At 39.3% G+C, this 17,041-nt stretch overlaps 1 protein-coding gene across 3 annotated transcripts in view; it reads right to left on the minus strand.

The window, feature by feature from the left end:
* The window catches only part of FGD4 (FYVE, RhoGEF and PH domain containing 4), a 211,163-nt gene that overhangs the window by 88,141 nt on the left and 105,981 nt on the right, over positions 1 to 17,041 (minus strand). Inside the window, exon 1 of one of the 3 annotated variants that reach the window (XM_082636477.1) lies at positions 10,859 to 11,016. The exons of the other annotated variants lie outside the window; for them this stretch is intronic. Coding sequence (XP_082492603.1) covers positions 10,859 to 10,886 — 28 coding nt within the window. The 5' untranslated portion in view covers positions 10,887 to 11,016. Of the gene's footprint in view, positions 1 to 10,858; positions 11,017 to 17,041 lie in introns of those variants that run through there. 3 annotated transcript variants of the gene reach the window in all.

Below are 17,041 nucleotides of genomic sequence, written 5' to 3' on the forward strand. Positions count from 1 at the left end.
CACCACAACTACTGAGCCTGCGCTCTAGAGCCCACGTGCCACAACTACTGAAGCCCAGGAGCTTAGAGCCCGTGCTCTGCAACAAGAGAAGCCACCGCAATGAGAAGCCTGTGCACCGCAACGGAGTAGCCCCTGCTTGCCACAACTAGAGAAAGCCCACGCGCAGCAACGAAAACCCAACGCAGCCAAAAAAAAAAGAATGCAGGAAGAATAGAGTAGTTTTGAGTTTTGTGTGAGATATTTTAGGAGCCTGTGAGACTGTTCAGGATGAAGAGTCTGCCCTGATGTTCATTAGGTATGGCCAATCTTAACGCTCCACTTGCCTCATTTTCCAATCTCCTTCTTAAAGTTTTCGGATATATTCCCTTTGATATTTTCTTTAAAATATCATTTTATTGACTATTAAGGGAGGGGGGAAAAGCCTATTTGCCCCATGCAGGGCCAGCTGTAAGAGACTCTGATCCATTTTGTTGTTGTTTTTGGTCTCAGTAATTATGGGTTAAATCACCTGTCTTTCCTTCTATAAGAAGGACTGATTTCCTTAATTTTATTAATAACAGTAACAGATATCAGTTTCCCTGGAGGGAGGGAAAAGGCACTTATTGAGAGCACGGACAGGTTTCTGGGTGTTTGTGGGTTCCTTCAGGACTCCACAGGGCTCAGAACAGTCCATTAAAGAGCCCAGGTGAAAAGTCACAGCAGTCTTCATAGCAGGTGTCACATGAGCTAGGACAACTTTCCCCAAAGTGTGTTCTGTGAACAGGATTTCTCAACTCCCCCCTCCACCACCCCACCACAACCAACCAACCAACCATGATTCTATATGAAATATTTGTGACCCGCCAAATTTGACAGTTTTATCTTGTAGACTCATGATGCCAGTGGGCATACTAGAGGCCAGTGAAGAGCACTACAGTAAAACACAAAAACACAAACCTATTTAACTTTGAACCCAGTATACCTCCATGAAACCTTTCCATCATTTATTACAAACTAACATCCCATGGAGCATGGAACACATTTTGGGACAAGTTGCCCCAGGGACTCCTCCCGTTCTAACAACTGTCGCTTGGGCTACTTCCCATACTTTCCCATCTCTACTGCTCCTGACTTCCTGATAATCATCTTGGCTGCCCTCATGACTGTGACCCTCAAATTATGAACTGAAACTCCAACCCGGCCTTGGCTTTTTAGACATGACCCTGCTGTCCCCAGCTTCAATGCTGCCCAATCCCACAACGTGCTGACCGCAAAAGCAGCATTAGGGGCGGACCCAGGATGCTTGAGTCCTGCACATGGAGTCTAAAACTGGAGTAGTGCTCAGCTTAAAAAATCGGATGAAATCACATTCTATAATCCTGCCAGTCTACTTCCTCTCCATTCTCTCCACCTCCCTCTTCCTCTCACATGCATAATCCCACAGCCTAGCAGACAAACGCATATAGTTTAGTAAATACAAAAAAATCTCCAAAGGGACTTTTTCTTTTCTTAAAGTGGTTATAAAACAGGATGTAAAGTATTATAATAATTAACAATGCAGAGAACAGTAATATGTAGAATAATACAGGCAGTTTCATTTCACTGAGACAAGTATCATGAGACCTCTGAATATAAAAGCACATCACTGGGGCTTCCCTGGTGGCTTAGGGGTTGGGAGTCTGCCTGCCAGTGCAGGGGACACGGGTTCAAGCCCTGGTCCAGGAGAATCCCAAATGCTGCGGAGCAGCTAGGCCCATGCGCCACAACTACTGAGCCCGCGTACTGCAATACTGAAGCCTGTGTGCCTAGAGCCTGTGCTCCGCAACAGGAGAGGCCACTGCAATGAAAGGTCCGTGCGCCGCAACGAAGAGTAGCCCCCACTCGCCACAACTAGAGAAAGCCCACGGGCAGCAACAAAGACCCAACTCAGTCAAAAATAAATTAATTAATTAAAAAAAAAAAAAGGACATCACTGGCCTTTAATTTGGAGAGTGGAAAGCAGATACAACTGTTCCTTTGTTCTATGACTCCCCTGTGGGTTTAAACCCCAAGATCAGGCAAAACACTTCATTTCATAAGAAGCTTGACTTCTTCCTAAAGACTTATAACCCACATAAAACAGGGTATTAGGACAGACTGTGCTCCCTGAAAAAAACAATTTTTCAAAATAGCCTTTTCTTAACTGATTTTTTTCCTAGACATCAAGAGGAGTTTGTACAAATGCAGTGCAATGAATAGCTTCAGACAGGGATGCACTGATGTTAAGATGTCCTCCAGTAACACACACACACAACCATCTATCCTGAATGTCACAAAAACATTAACCATCATAACTTGGGATTTCATAGTGCTTTAAAACATACACAGTATACAACGAGTATGCTTGCAAATGCTAGTACTGTTCTTACTACTAGTAGTAATAATGGTAGTAATAAAATCGAACGATATTGTTTATTGAGCCAAGTATGAGGTACGTGAAGTACTTTATATGCATTATTTCGTTTGTTCCTCTCAAGAATCCTATGATAGGATAAAGTAAGGTAGGCATTTTAATGTCCATTATAAAGATGAGTCAACTGAGGTGGTGTTAAGTGACTAGGCTGGTGTTAGATGTCATATCTATATATAGTTTGTAAGTACCTTCGGGGCTGGGACCCTAGCTCATAACCCTTTGGCTTTCACTCAGCAGGTAACAAAGTGATTACATCTCTGTTATAGTATAGCTATCTGCCATGACTCTGTGCCTCTATTTCAGCAAATACTATGCAGCCAGGAGCTTCCAAATATCCAAGACATTAAAAAAAAATCATACGAGATTAAAAAAGAAGTATGAGATAAGAATGGGAATCTTATCTGGAGTCACTAAACAGCGTCCCAGACTTCATTGCCTCTTCCCAGCTTTGAACCTCCTCCTCACTTGCTCTTCAGTTCTTCCAATTTCTGATCTCTTTGCTCTAGGATGAGTCTCTCCATTACAGACGCTTAGACATTCCCTCTGGAAACTAACGGGCATAGTCCTTTAGGTTCACTCCATGCTAGTCTAGTCCTACTTAGCTCTTGGCTACACGGCTGTCGCTTCTGCTAGACCTGACCCTGACCTCTTCAAGGAGCGGTCAGAAAGACCCCATGAGGCACTTTCACATGTCATACCATATTTCACCTTCAGCATCCATAAAAGGTAGGTAGGACAGATATCTGCATATTATAGTTGAAGAAAGTAAGGTTGGTAAATAGTGGTAAATCCAAGAGTCACACCAGGTTTTTGATTCCAAGGTCAGTGCTCTTTCCACTACAACTGATGGCCCTGTTGTCAGGCTTGTTTGTATTTTGCACTGGAAATGAGCTCATGATCTGGGGCTGTATTTCCAGTATTTCTGGGGCTGTGAGGACTCATCAGTATTTGCTCTGCTTGGCCAAAGACTCCACTCACCAGATACACTGTAGTGATCTTAAATCCAAATGAATTGAATTGTTTTGAGAAACTAAACATACTCTTTAAATTGTTTATGACCCGCTAGTTGTCACAAAACCAAGTTTAAGAAATATTTTGAGTTTTTAAATAAAGTCTTAGAATCTACTCTAAGAAATTAGGATAATAATAAATGTCCTCAGGGAATCAGGTCTCTATTCCTTTCAAAAATTCTACTGGGCTTCCCTGGTGGCGCAGTGGTTGAGAGTCCGCCTGCCCATGCAGGGGACACGGGTTCATGTCCCAGTCCGGGAAGATCTCACATGCCGCGGAGCGGCTGGGCCTGTGAGCCATGGCCGCTGAGCCTGTGCGTCCGGAGCCTGTGCTCCACACCGGGAGAGGTCACAACAGTGAGAGGCCTGTGTACCAAAAAAAAAAAAACTACTAAACCCAGCAATTACAACCTGCCACAAACCTCAAAGAACTAAAGTGCGTTTCTTCTTCATAGCTGGATGGAGTATGTGCCAACTTTTCTCCTACCCAAAGACTGGTTATGAGAGTAGGCTGGAGATAAAAGAAAAAAAGTTAAGAGTGGCATGTATGCATTAATTCAGTAATCATTTATTTAGCACCTTGCTATATTGTACAATATGGGGAATATAGCCAATATCTTATAACTGTAAATGGAGTATAATCTTTAAAAACTGCAAATCACTATATTGTAAACCTATAACATATAATATTGTACTTCAACTATACTTCAATTAAAATGAAGGAAATGAAGAAAAATATTTAGCACCTTGCAAGAATCAGTTAACAGAATCAGTGTCAGGCACTGTATAGGATCAGTAAGACCTTCAACCTGCTTTCAAGTAGGAAGATTAAAATGCCCTTCAATCAGGGAACTGCAAACTACAGCCTGTGAGTCCCTCAGAGATCTACAATCCACAGTTCACAGGCCAAATCTGGTCTACCACTTATTTTTGTTAATGAAGTTTTATTGGAATACAGCCACATTCTTTCTTGTACATACTGCACATGATGTTTTTCGCTAGGTTGGCAGTTAAGTAGTTACAACAGAAATCATACGGCCCACAGAGCCTAAAATATTTATCATCTGGCCCTTTACAGAAAAGATTTGCAGACCCTGACCTAAATAATCAAGGCAACAAACCATGGATTAGTACTATAAATGATACAATGTTATCACACTATTATTATAGCACTATGTTATAATACATTTGTACTTTAATTATCCAGAATCAATCTTGGTTCTGTCCCCAGCTAGCAATGTGACCTTGGGCAAGGAAAACCCTCTAGGTTTCAGGGAACTCACTGGCAGCATCATAGCACAATTGATCTAGCACAGCTGGGGTTACAGATGATTCTGGGATGTATTTGGTAAATTAACAATGTTATGGGGTGTAATCTTTAGTTTGTTATTGGTCTAAATCCCACATGCCTAGCATCCTAGTGATTCTTTTGTCTTCCAAACATTTTTCACAAGAATTCTCTTCCCCAACTATCTATTGCATGTGAACAAATAAGCCAACAGGTCATGCTTCTGGGTCAGTGCTGCTCAACCATGAATCACCTGTGGAGCTTTAAAAAAGAAAACTATAAATACCTGGGCTGAAACCCAAGCCAATGAAATCACTATCTCTAGGGAGTGGGACCCAGGTATCAGTGTGTTTTAAAGCTTCCCAGGGGATTCCAATGTGCAGTTGAGATTGAGAACCACCATTCCTGGTATCCTGGTAACAGGCTTGGATCAAATTAGTATTTTCAGTAGAAGCTGTATAAAATAGATTTCATAATTTTAAGCTGTTAAACTAAAGTTCCACCGAACTTATATCATAAAATGGGGATTCCATGAAGACTCTGAAATTTTAATAGAAATGATTTAGGGTTGCAGCATCAATTGACTCCTGTTTAAGTCATAGCCAATAATTATATGCTGAGCGTGAGGCCCTCTTCAACATCTGGTTGATAAAGATTATCTGATTTTAGAATCTACTACTGAAAAAAAAATAGACATCCCCTGGTTTATATGAAAAGCTACTAATTAGGAACCATGAGAATTCAAAAGAGAGATTATTTCTGGCCGATGGAGAGTATGGCAAGCTTTGCTTTGAAAGAAAAGACTTCTGAAAACAATAAAATTAAAAAGTTTATTGACTTTATAAACTCCGAAAGAAATAAAAACAGATGTAAGAAATGAACTTGAAGGGCAAAAGTTAGTTTTTCTCCTAACAGCTATAGCCAACTCATTTATTCAAGATGTCTGGTTTATAAATTAACCAGAATCTTGGCTTTTCCTCTTCCTTTTACCCACTGCCAAACTATTTTCCATTTATTCACAGTAAATTTATCTGCAGGTCCAGAGAGAAGAAGAAAATCAAACTGGCCAAAATGTTTCATAAGGTTTGACAAGGATGTTGTTAAAACCAAATAGAATTGTTTTTCATAATGTCAATCACAGCAACCAAGAATGGACTACTATTTCTCTTCACAAAGGGAAAAATACACCCTTTTCATAAGCAAATCCTTCCTGACCTAGCTCGATTTTCACTAATTTTGTATCTGCTTTTCTGGTTTATTTTTCTGAACTTGATTTCTCTAAACCTGGTTCCCAATGGCCAAAACATTCTAGCTTAACGCTCTCTATAAACTTAAGTTCTATGAGCTCCTGCCTACTTCACGTTGCCTACTTAAAATTACTGGCTGACTTCTGCTTCTCAGCCCACTTTGTTTTGCAGTTATTGACACTGTTCATTCATTTTTCAAACCTAATTTGGCTTCATGGTAGTAATGGATAAAATGAACTCTACAAAGTAGGAAAATCTCCTTAGGGCCAGCCAGTCCTTCAACCTGAACTGCTATTTCAAATGCACCAATCCTATCACTGTAGTCCAAGGCCGGGATCAGCCAGGCCTGGGAAGGAAGGCTATGTTTATCTGGGAAGTGCATTCCCCCCTTCCCCCGCACCAGGAGAAAACAGGGTGGATTAGGAAAACTAGAGGTTGAAAGGTCAAAATTTTGACATGATTATTTATTTACTTTATGACCATGAGAAAGTTACTTAAGTTCCTCATAAATTAGAGAAATTTTTACTGCTCTAGTCTCATTGCTTAGGCACAGGTCACAGGTAGATGCAGACCTTGATTATTGGTAGTTTTTAAAAAATCTGACAAGGTAGGTGGTTTTAGAAAAAGGGCTTGGTGACAATCTCTGATCTATCCCAACTCTCCTTTTTATTTTGATACTCTTTTAAGACAAACATTAATATAAATCTCATTTTACTAAAATTTAATATTTAACAGCTTACATAGATATTTGCTTTCCTTACTCGCTGCTGTGTAATCAGACCAGCAGGCCTCATATTTTTCTCCTGGCTACATTTCTAGACCAGGAGCACAATAGCATTTGTGTTTAGCTTCTAACAGTGTAGGGGATTGTTTCAAGTCATGCAAAACTTAAAAAGCAAATACTGATCTAGCTTATCGTTTATTTCCTATATATATTTTTTGGCTGACAGAGGAAGGAAATTAGGAAGAAAAATAATTCAATTTATCAAATATAACCATATTTCTAATTCTGAATTTTAAAACTGCATTATATAACTCATGTTTAGTTATGTCTAACATGACTGCTCCTACAAAGAAAAAGTTTGTTTTATTCACTGAAACCAATCTTATTACTCCCTTGCTTAAAATCCTTTAATGGGACTGCAAGATCCGTAGGAAAAACTCTAATTTCCATACAGGACCCTTTACCATCAGACATAAGCCTGTAAATGCTTCATATCTATCTTCTCACAGCCATGCACCCCTAATGCTCTAGCCACATTCTGATCTTTGCGGTTCCTGTAACACATTATACTCTTTTCATGCCTGTATGTTTTTGCATATGTTGGTTCCCTTAGCTCAATAGGGTATCTTTAAACACATTAATCTAGTTCCAATGTCACCTTTTTGAGGAAATTTCCTTGAGTCAAATAAACAGTCAGTTGCTCCTCTTTTTCTGTTCTCCAAACACGCATTTTGTACCTATACTAATACTACGACATCTGTCATGCAGTCACTGCTTTTACTGGCTTCCTACCCTTTCAAATCAAGTTTTACAAGAACTGTTAAAGAGGAAACATTTCTAGATTGTTACATTTTATTCTGCGTCCTTTCTTTTCCTATCATCCTCATAACAGGAGAGTTTCAAAGAATTAAATGTCTTAAACACAGGAGGGAAAAAAAAGAAAAACAAAAAAGGAAGGGAGTATACCCTTAGACCAGAACAAAATATCTTAAATGTTTTCTCTTCATCGTGCCACAATTTTCTCCATGCAAACTATTCCCCAAATTTCTTGGTCTCCCACTCCGAAACGTCTCCCATCTACTTCCTCTCTCAACAGAACCCCGTAATACAAAACCAATTATGGAGCCCTCCACAGGCTGCATTTTCATTACCCATGCCCAGCCCACCCCCAAAACTTTGTCTCAGTTCTTTATAATTGGGATCAACTTGGCCTCTCAGACTTCACGGACAGATCAGAATGAGCAGGGAACACATTGAGGTCAGAGAGTTAACAGGGTAGAGGCTGGCATCAGGACAGGCAGGGCCTTGCACGTCACCGAGAGGACACAGGCTTTTCCTCTGAGAGAGATGGGAATCCACTGAAAGGTTCTGAACAGAGGAGAGACAATTTCTGTTTTCCATTTTTAAAGGAGCACTCAGGCTGCTGGGTGGAGAACAGACTTCAAGAGGCCAAAGGTGGATAGGAAGGTACTGGAATAATCCAAGGAGAAGTTGAGTGTGAACTGAACCAGGGTAGTAGCAATGGAGGCATTAAGACATGGTTAGTTTGATATCTTTCAAAGCAGGACTGATTGACAGATTGGATTGGCAGACTGGTAAGAGAAAAAAGATTCAGGAAGACTAAGGTTTTTAGTCGGAGCATAAGAAATAACTGTTGCTACATTATGACATGGAGACGACCAGGCTACAATGGCTTAGTGGTTTTTTTAAGAGGAGAAAGAGAGGTTTTCTCCAGGCCAAGTTTTAATATAACCATTATGTAGAATGACCAGCTTCCATGACTAACATTATTTTTCTTCTCAGAGGCACTTTCCTTCGGTCTGGTTCAATATATGACCGACCAACTACAGACCCTGGGTCAACTAGTAGAGGAAAAACCCTTAGAAAGATCTGATCTAAACAGGGCTTAACAGGGACGGTGGGAGGAAATAAGTTTGAGAACACACTTAAATGAGGGTAAAGACCTTTAAAAATATATTTCAGACCAATAAAAATTAGCTTCCTATTTTATATATAAGAAATAGCACAGAGAGTAAAGATGACTACCAGAGGGTAGATCAGAAAGGTGGTAGGGATGGATAAGCCTATAAGCACCTAGGAAAAGGCCTTTTTATTTTTTGAATGAATGGTATATTCCAGTGTCTAAGGAAAACTGTTCAAGTTTAAATCTTAATCTTGAATTACAATTTAATTTACCTATAGTTTGGATGAATATCAAATGAAGACCACGTTATCATCCCTGCAAAGACTGAAGAATACTTCCCACTGAGTCATTCCTCACATTCCACTTTTCTCTTCAATTTTTAAGTGTTCGTCTACAAGCATAAGTTTTTGTTTGTTTGTTTGTTTGTTTTTTCAGTACGTGGGCTTCTAGCTGTTGTGGCCTCTCCCATTGCGGAGCACAGGCTCCGGACGCGCAGGCTCAGCGGCCATGGCTCACGGGCTCAGCCGCTCCACGGCATGTGGGATCTTCCCAGACTGGGGCACGAACCCGTGTCCCCTGCATTGGCAGGCGGACTCTCAACCACTGCGCCACCAGGGAAGCCCCAAGCATAAGTTTTAAAAAGGAAAGTTTCTTCAAGTCATAAAAAAAGAAAATGTTTACAAATAACATGTACACTAAATGCACATATTTACAAATTTTCTTGGACAACTTAATAGCAATAAACTAACCCAGTAGTGTGGGCAGGAAGGGCTACATTACTGTCTTTTCAGTTTAAAAACCGTAAAAGGAACTTCTAAAGCCTACATTATTGTAGTGGCCACTCACTATAGGGAGTTGTCCATTAGAGCAGAAAATTCGAGTAGCCCTTCTCTCTCCATTTGAGGCTGCCTTTCAGGAAGGAATACTACTTCTCTCCAATCATCCCTAACTATTTAAAGGTGGAATGAGAAGGGACAGAAGTTGTTCTAGGGAAAGAAAGAACTCACTAACGGAGAGTGAGTTCATCCCTTTTGCAGCTTTTTGAAAAAGTTTCATATTTAGAGTGTGATGGTAAACCACACAACACACAAACCTTGGGGAGATCACACAAACCTTGAACTTAGAACCCCTGCAAAGAAACTGAGGTTTTTTCCTGGATAATGGAGGGAGCCAAGGCAGACATGGGCTGGGCTACTCAATCTCTAGCAACTACTGGAACCTGGGAACAGAGCCAGTCAAGGCTGCCTAGCTGCGGGAAGGAGCCTCAGCTTCCCAGCTGCAGTACTGTGACGGGCCCCGCCCCTGGGCTTCCAAGCTCAGTGCAACTCCCGTCACCCCCTCCACTGCCCCCCAGGCAAAAAGAAGGAAACAGTGACACCACAAGGAAGAGAATCTTGGTAACTATGAAGACTCGCCTGTTCTAAGGATCAGTTCATTTTATTTAATTAACAGTGTAGACAGCAGGGTAGACATTCCTCAGGAAGGTTAATATCCATGCACAAACAATGGGAAAATAGCATCACAAAATGAACCCATTTCAGTTTTAAAAAATATTTTTAGCAGAAATTTCCTGTCACATGATTACATTTCTACCACACAGTATTTCATGCCTCTTTGAAAGAATCAACTTCTCATTAATATACTCTCTAGAATATTGGAGGAAAAAAACGGTGTCTTAATACCACTAACAACAACAACAAAAAATCCATGCCTGTCTCTATGATGTTATTTTATATTGAAAAACAAGTAATATTCACTCTTCTGAACTTTGCTGAAACAAGAAGACTGGGATGGTGGGGATGTGTGTGTGTGTTTGCTTGAACAGAACAGTATTCCACGCAGTAATAATAGAAAAGGATTAGTGGTAAACACTTCTTAGCTTTGTTCACACCAGAAATGGAAGAAAAAACTTTTGCTTTCTTTGTCTGTATTCTCCCGTCAGTGACTAACTTTTCAAACTTCTAATGTTAGTAAGAATGAGTCAGAGAAACAGAACTATTAAATTTGTATTTCGCTAAACCCAGAAGCAGCCTCCTGGAAGAGGCAGAAACCATGAATGCAGTACATATTTTAACATTAAAGTTGAAAAATAATGTGAACCTTATTCTTAACTTAAAACCAAACTCTGCAACTTTCATGTCCCTCAGCATGCTGTTATAAATTGACCCACAGAAACCGGGTGAAAAAAACAAAACAAAAACGAGAAAGATACACCAGAAAATGAAACTACTTACCTTGATCAGTGGACATGATTTCACACATACTGATAATTAGTCTACTTTGGTTTGATAAGAAAATATTTGGCTTTACTCTTTAAAAGTTTATGTGATAAAATCTCACTCCTGGCTCTAAAGCCTCTCACAGCTTGGAGACCCACAGGTTAGCCGGGAGCTCTGATGGTGCACTGCTTACTTCAGGGCCTTCTTAGACCTTAACTGCTCAAAGACAACCTCATGCATAATATGCCACACCTCCCCAGAGGAGGGCTGCTGCAGTGCTTTTCATGAGACCAACTTTATGAGGATGGAGAGAAAATAAACAACAACGGAGGCCCATGGAAGCAACAAATGCACTAGAAATACATTTGGGAATAGGACAGTTTATAAACTGACTAATTCCTTAACGATTAGTAATGCTCTAAAAAAGCCAACATGAAAACAGTTTGTTTCCACTTGAACTGGGTCCATGCTCTGGACCAAAGAGGTTACAGATTCAGGATTCACAGGCTTAAGATGTTAAAACGTCATTTTAAATGATCTCAAATGCTTTTTGTGACACTTAATACTTTCCATTTTAGCATAGTTCATTGATCTTAGTGCAGAGTGAATAAATACTACTCATAAATTTCCTAAGGAAGTCAAGTTTTATGTTATTTCGGAGCATTGTTTACAATCACAATGAAGTAATGGGCTATAGACATCACGCTCAGTTGAAAGTAGCCTCTCCAAACCCCTCCTCAGTGTGTCCAGATGCAGTGGTTCTCACATACCAGATCATCTGGATGGCATTTTAAAACACACACTGCCTGGTCCCATCCCAGGAGTTAAATTCAACCAATCTGTGGTACAACCCCAGAATCTGCACTTCTAACAAGCTCCCAGGTGACGCTGACACTGCTGGTCTGGGACTGCACTTCAGGGACCATACATAGAGAACCACGGGGGCAGAGACTTGACACTCACTGGTGGCCTAAAGCTCTGGCTCACTTGCACCTGCTTAGGAATTGCTTAATGTCAGGGCAGGGGGGCAACACTCAAGATACAGTATGGGGGACTATGTATTATACATTCAGATAAGACACAGTAACATCCATCTGCATATCAGGAAATGGACTTATCAACTTAATTCTTTTTTTTTTTTTTTTTTTTTTTTTTTTTGCAGTATGTGGGCCTCTCACTGTTGTGGCTTCTCCCGTTGCGGAGCACAGGCTCCGGACGCACAGGCTCAACGGCCATGGCTCACGGGCCCAGCCACTGCGCAGCATGTGGGATCTTCTCAGACCGGGGCACGAACCCGTGTCCCCTGCATCGGCAGGCAGACTCTCAACCACTGCGCCACCAGGGAAGCCCCAACTTAATTCTTAATAAAATAAATTTGCATACTAGGTATGAATAGGTCTTAATCTAAAAAGAATAGACAATTAGAACATGTAGAAAAGGAGTCAAAGAAAGAGAAGAAACCTGAATTGTCCTTTATGTCCGTCAGGAACTCCACCGGTGTTTAAAATTCACTGTGACAGGAAAACTATTTAAATTTGATTCCAAAGACCACTTAGCCTTGGCAAATTTCAGTACCATAAAAAGTAGAATGTTTCCCTGTCATAAAAATGCACCAATTCAGTGCTTCCTGAATTTTGATAGCAATGTTTAAATTATAATCTCAGGTTAGGTTTCCAAAGAAATACCTTTTCTTTTTTTTTTTTAACATCTTTATTGGAGTATAATTGCTTAACATTGTTGTCTTAGTTGCTGCCATATAACAAAGTGAATCAGCTATACGAAAACATATATCCCCATATCCCCCCCACCTTGCGTCTCCCTCCCACCCTCCTTATCCCACCCCTCTAGGTGGTCACAAAGCACCCAGCTGATCTCCCTGTGCTATGCGGCTGCTTCCCACTAGCTATCTATTTTACATTTGGTAGTGTATATATGTCCATGCCACTCTCTCACTTCGTCTCAGCTTACCCTTCCCCCTCTCCATGTCCTCAAGTCCATTCCCTACATCTGCGTCTTTATTCCTGTCCTGCCCCTAGGTTCTTCAGAACCTTTTTTTTTTTTTTTTAAGATTCCATATATATGGGTTAGCATACGGTATTTGTTTTTCTCTTTCTGACTTACTTCACTCTGTATGACAGACTCTAGGTCCATCCACCTCAATACAAATAACTCAATTTTGTTTCTTTTTATGGCTGAGTAATATTCCATTGCATATATGTGCCACATCTTCTTTATCCATTCATCTGTCGTTGGATACTTAGGCTGCTTCCATGTCCTGGCTATTGTAAATAGTGCTGCAATGAACACTGTGGTACATGTCTCTTTTTGAATGATGGTTTTCTCAGGGTATATGCCCAGTAGTGGGATTGCTGTGTCATATGGTAGTTCTATTTTTAGTATTTTAAGGAACCTTCATACTGTTCTCCATAGTGCCTGTATCAATTTACATTCCCAACAACAGCGCAAGAGGGTTCCCTTTTCTCCACTCCCTCTCCAGCATTTATTGTTTGTAGATTTTTTGATGACAGCCATTCTGACCGGTGTGATGTCACACCTCATAGTTTTGATTTTCATTTCTCTAACGATTAGTGATGTTGAACATCCTTTCATGTGTTTGTTGGCAATCTGTATATCTTCTTTGGAGAAATGTCTATTTAAGTCTTCTGCCCATTTATGGATTGGGTTTTTCATTCTTTTGATATTGAGCTGCTTGAGCTGCTTGTATATTTTGGAGATTAATCCTTTGTCAGTTGCTTCATTTGCAAATATTTTCTGCCATTCTGAGGGTTGTCTTTTTGCCTTGTTTATGGTTGCCTTTGCTGTGCAAAAGCTTTGAAGTTTCATTAGGACCCATTTGTATATTTTTGTTTTTATTTCCATTTCTCTAGGAGGTGGGTGAAAAAGGATCTTGCTGTGATTCATGTCGTAGAGTGTTTTCCCTATGTTTTCCTCTAAGAGTTTTATAGTGTCTCGCCTTACATTTAGGTCTTTAATCCATTTGAGTTTATTTTAGTATACAGTGTTAGGGAGTGTTCTAATTTCATTCTTTTACATGTAGCTGTCCAGTCTTCCCAGCACCACTTATTGAAGAGGCTGTCTCTTCTCCATTGTATATTCTTGCCTTCTTTATCAAAGATAAGGTGACCATATGTGTGTGGGTTTATCTCTGGGGTTTCTACCCTGTTTCACTGATCCATATTTCTGTTTTGGTGCCAGTACCAAACTGTCTTGATTACTGTAGTTTTGTAGTACAGTCTGAAGTCAGGGAGCCTGATTCCTCCAGGTCTGTTTTTCTTTCTCAAGATTGCTTTGGCTATTTGGGGTCTTTTATGTTTCCATACAAACTGTGAAGTTTTTTGTTCTGCTTCTGTGAAAAATGACATTGGTAGTTTGATAGGGATTGCATTGAATCTGTAGATTGTTTTGGGTAGTAGAGTCATTTTCACAATGTTTATTATTCCAACTGAAGAACATGGTATATCTCTCCATCTGTTTGTATCATCTTTAATTTCTTTCATCAGTGTCTTACAGTTTTCTGCATACAGGTCTTTTGTGTCCTTAGGTAGGTTTATTCCTAGGCATTTTATTCCTTTTGTTGCAATGGTAAATGGGAGTGTGTCCTTAATTTCTCTTTCAGATTTTTCATCATTAGTGTATAGGAATGCAAGAGATTTCTGTGCATTAATTTTGTATCCTGCTACTTTACCAAATTTATTGATTAGTTCTAGTAGTTTTCTGGTAGCATCTTTAGGAGTCTCTCTATATAGTATCATATCATCTGCAAACAGTGACAGTTTTTCTTCTTTTCCGATTTGGATTCCTTTTATTTCCTTTTCTTCTCTGACTGCTGTGGCTAAAACTTCCAAAACTATGTTGCAATAATAGTGGTGACAGTGGGCAACTTTGTCTTGTACCTGATCTTAGTGGAAATGGTTTCATTTTTTCACCATTGAGAATGATGTTGGCTGTGGGTTTGTCATACATGGCCTTTATTATGTTGAGGTAAGTTCCCTCTGTGCCTAGTTTCTGGAGGGTTTTTATCATAAATGAGTGTAAAAAGCTTTTTCTGCATCTATGAGATTATCATATTGTTTTTATCCTTCAGTTTGTTAATGTAGTGTATCACATCAATTGGTCTTTGTATATTGAAGAATCCTTGCATTCCTGGGATAAACCCCACATGATCCTTTTAATGTGCTGTTGGATTCTGTTTGCTAGTATTTTGTTGAGGATTTTTGCATCTGTGTTCATCAGTGATATGGGCCTGTAGTTTTCTTTTTTTGTAACATCTTTGTCTGGTTTTCATATCAGGGTGATAGTGGCCTCGTAGAATGAGTTTGGGAGTGTTCCTCCCTCTGGTATGTTTTGGAAGAGTTTGAGAAGGCTAGGTGTTAGCACTTCTCAAAAAGTTTGATAGAATTAGCCTGTGAAGCCATCTGGTCCTGGACTTTTGTTTGTTGGAAGATTTTTTATCACAGTTTCAATTTCAGTGCTTGTGATTGGTCTGTTTATATTTTCTATTTCTTCCTGGTTCAGTCTTGGAAGGTTGTGCTTTTCTAAGAATTTGTCCATTTCTTCCAGGTTGTCCATTTTATTGTCACATAGTTGCTTTTAGTAATCTCTCATGATCCTTTGTATTTTTGCAGTCTCAGTTGTTACTTCTCCTTTTCCATTTCTAATTCTGTTGATTTGAGTCTTCTTTTTTGAGTCTTTTTTTTTTTTGATGAGTCTGGCTAATGGTTTATCATTTTTGTTTATCTTCTCAAAGAACCAGCTTTTAGTTTTATTGATCTTTGCTATCATTTCCTGCATTGCTTTTTCATTTATTTCTGATCTGATCTTTATGATTTCTTTCCTTCTGCTAACTTTGGGAGTTTTTCATTCTTCTTTTTCTAATTGCTTTAGGTGTAAGGTTAGGTTGTTTATTTGAGATTCTTCTTGTTTCTTGAGATAGACCTGTATTGCTATAAACTTCCGTCTTAGAACTGCTTTTGCTGCATTCCATAGGTTTTCAGCCATCATGTTTTCATTGTCATTTGTTTCTAGGTATTTTTTGATTTCCTCTTTTATTTCTTCAGTGATCTCTTGGTTACTTAGTAGCACAGTATTTAGCCTCCATGTGTTTGAATTTTTTACAGTTTTCTTCCTGTAATTGACATCTAGTCTCATAGCATTGTGGTCGGAAAAGATACTTGATATGATTTTCAATTTTCTTAAATTTACCAAGGCTTCATTTGTGACCCAAGATATGATCTATCCTGGAGAATGTTTCATGAGCACTTGAGAGGAAAGTGTATTTTGTTGCTTTTGGATGGAATGTCCTATAAACATCAATTAAGTTCATCTTGTTTAATGTATAATTTAAAGCTTGTGTTTCCTTAATTATTTTCATTTTGGATGATCTGTGCACCAGTGAAATTGGGGTGTTAAATCCCCTACTATTATTGTGTTACTGTCGATTTCCTCTTTTATGGCTATTAGCAATTTGCCTTATGTATTGAGGTGCTCCTATGTTGGATGCATAAATATTTACAATTGTCGTATCTTCTTCTTGGATTGATCCCTTAATCATTATGTAGTGTCCTTCTTTGTCTCTTGTAATAGTCTTTATTTTAAAGTCTATTTTGCCTGATATAAGAATTGCTACTCCAGCTTTCTTTTTCCATTTGCATGGAATATGTTTTTCCATCCCCTCACTTTCAGTCTGTATGTGTCGCTAGGTCTGAAGTGGGTCTCTTGTAGACAGCATATATATGTCTTGTTTTCGTATTCATTTAGCCAGTCTATGTCTTTTGGTTGGAGCATTTAATCCATTTACATTTAAGGTAATTATCGATATGTATGTTCCTATTACCATTTTCTTAATTGTTTTGGGTTTGTTATTGTAGGTCTTTTCCTTCTGTTGTGTTTCTTGCCTAGAGAAGTTCCTTTAGCATTTGTTGTAAAGCTGGTTTGGTGGTGCTGAATTCTCTTAGATTTTGCTTGTCTGTAAAGGTTTTAATTTCTCTGTTGAATCTGAATGAGATCCTTGCTGGGTAGAGTAATCTTGGTTGTAGGTTTTTCCCTTTCATTACTTTAAATATGTCCTGCCACTCCCATGTGGCTTGCAGAGTTTCTGCTGAAAGATCAGCTGTTAACCTTATGAGGATTCCCTTGTATGTTATTTGTTGCTTTTCCCTTTCTGCTTTTAATTACTTT

The sequence above is a fragment of the Mesoplodon mirus genome, assembly GCF_964341445.2.
Source record: "Mesoplodon mirus genome assembly, chromosome: 11".
In the NCBI taxonomy this organism is placed as follows: Eukaryota; Metazoa; Chordata; class Mammalia; order Artiodactyla; family Ziphiidae; genus Mesoplodon; species Mesoplodon mirus.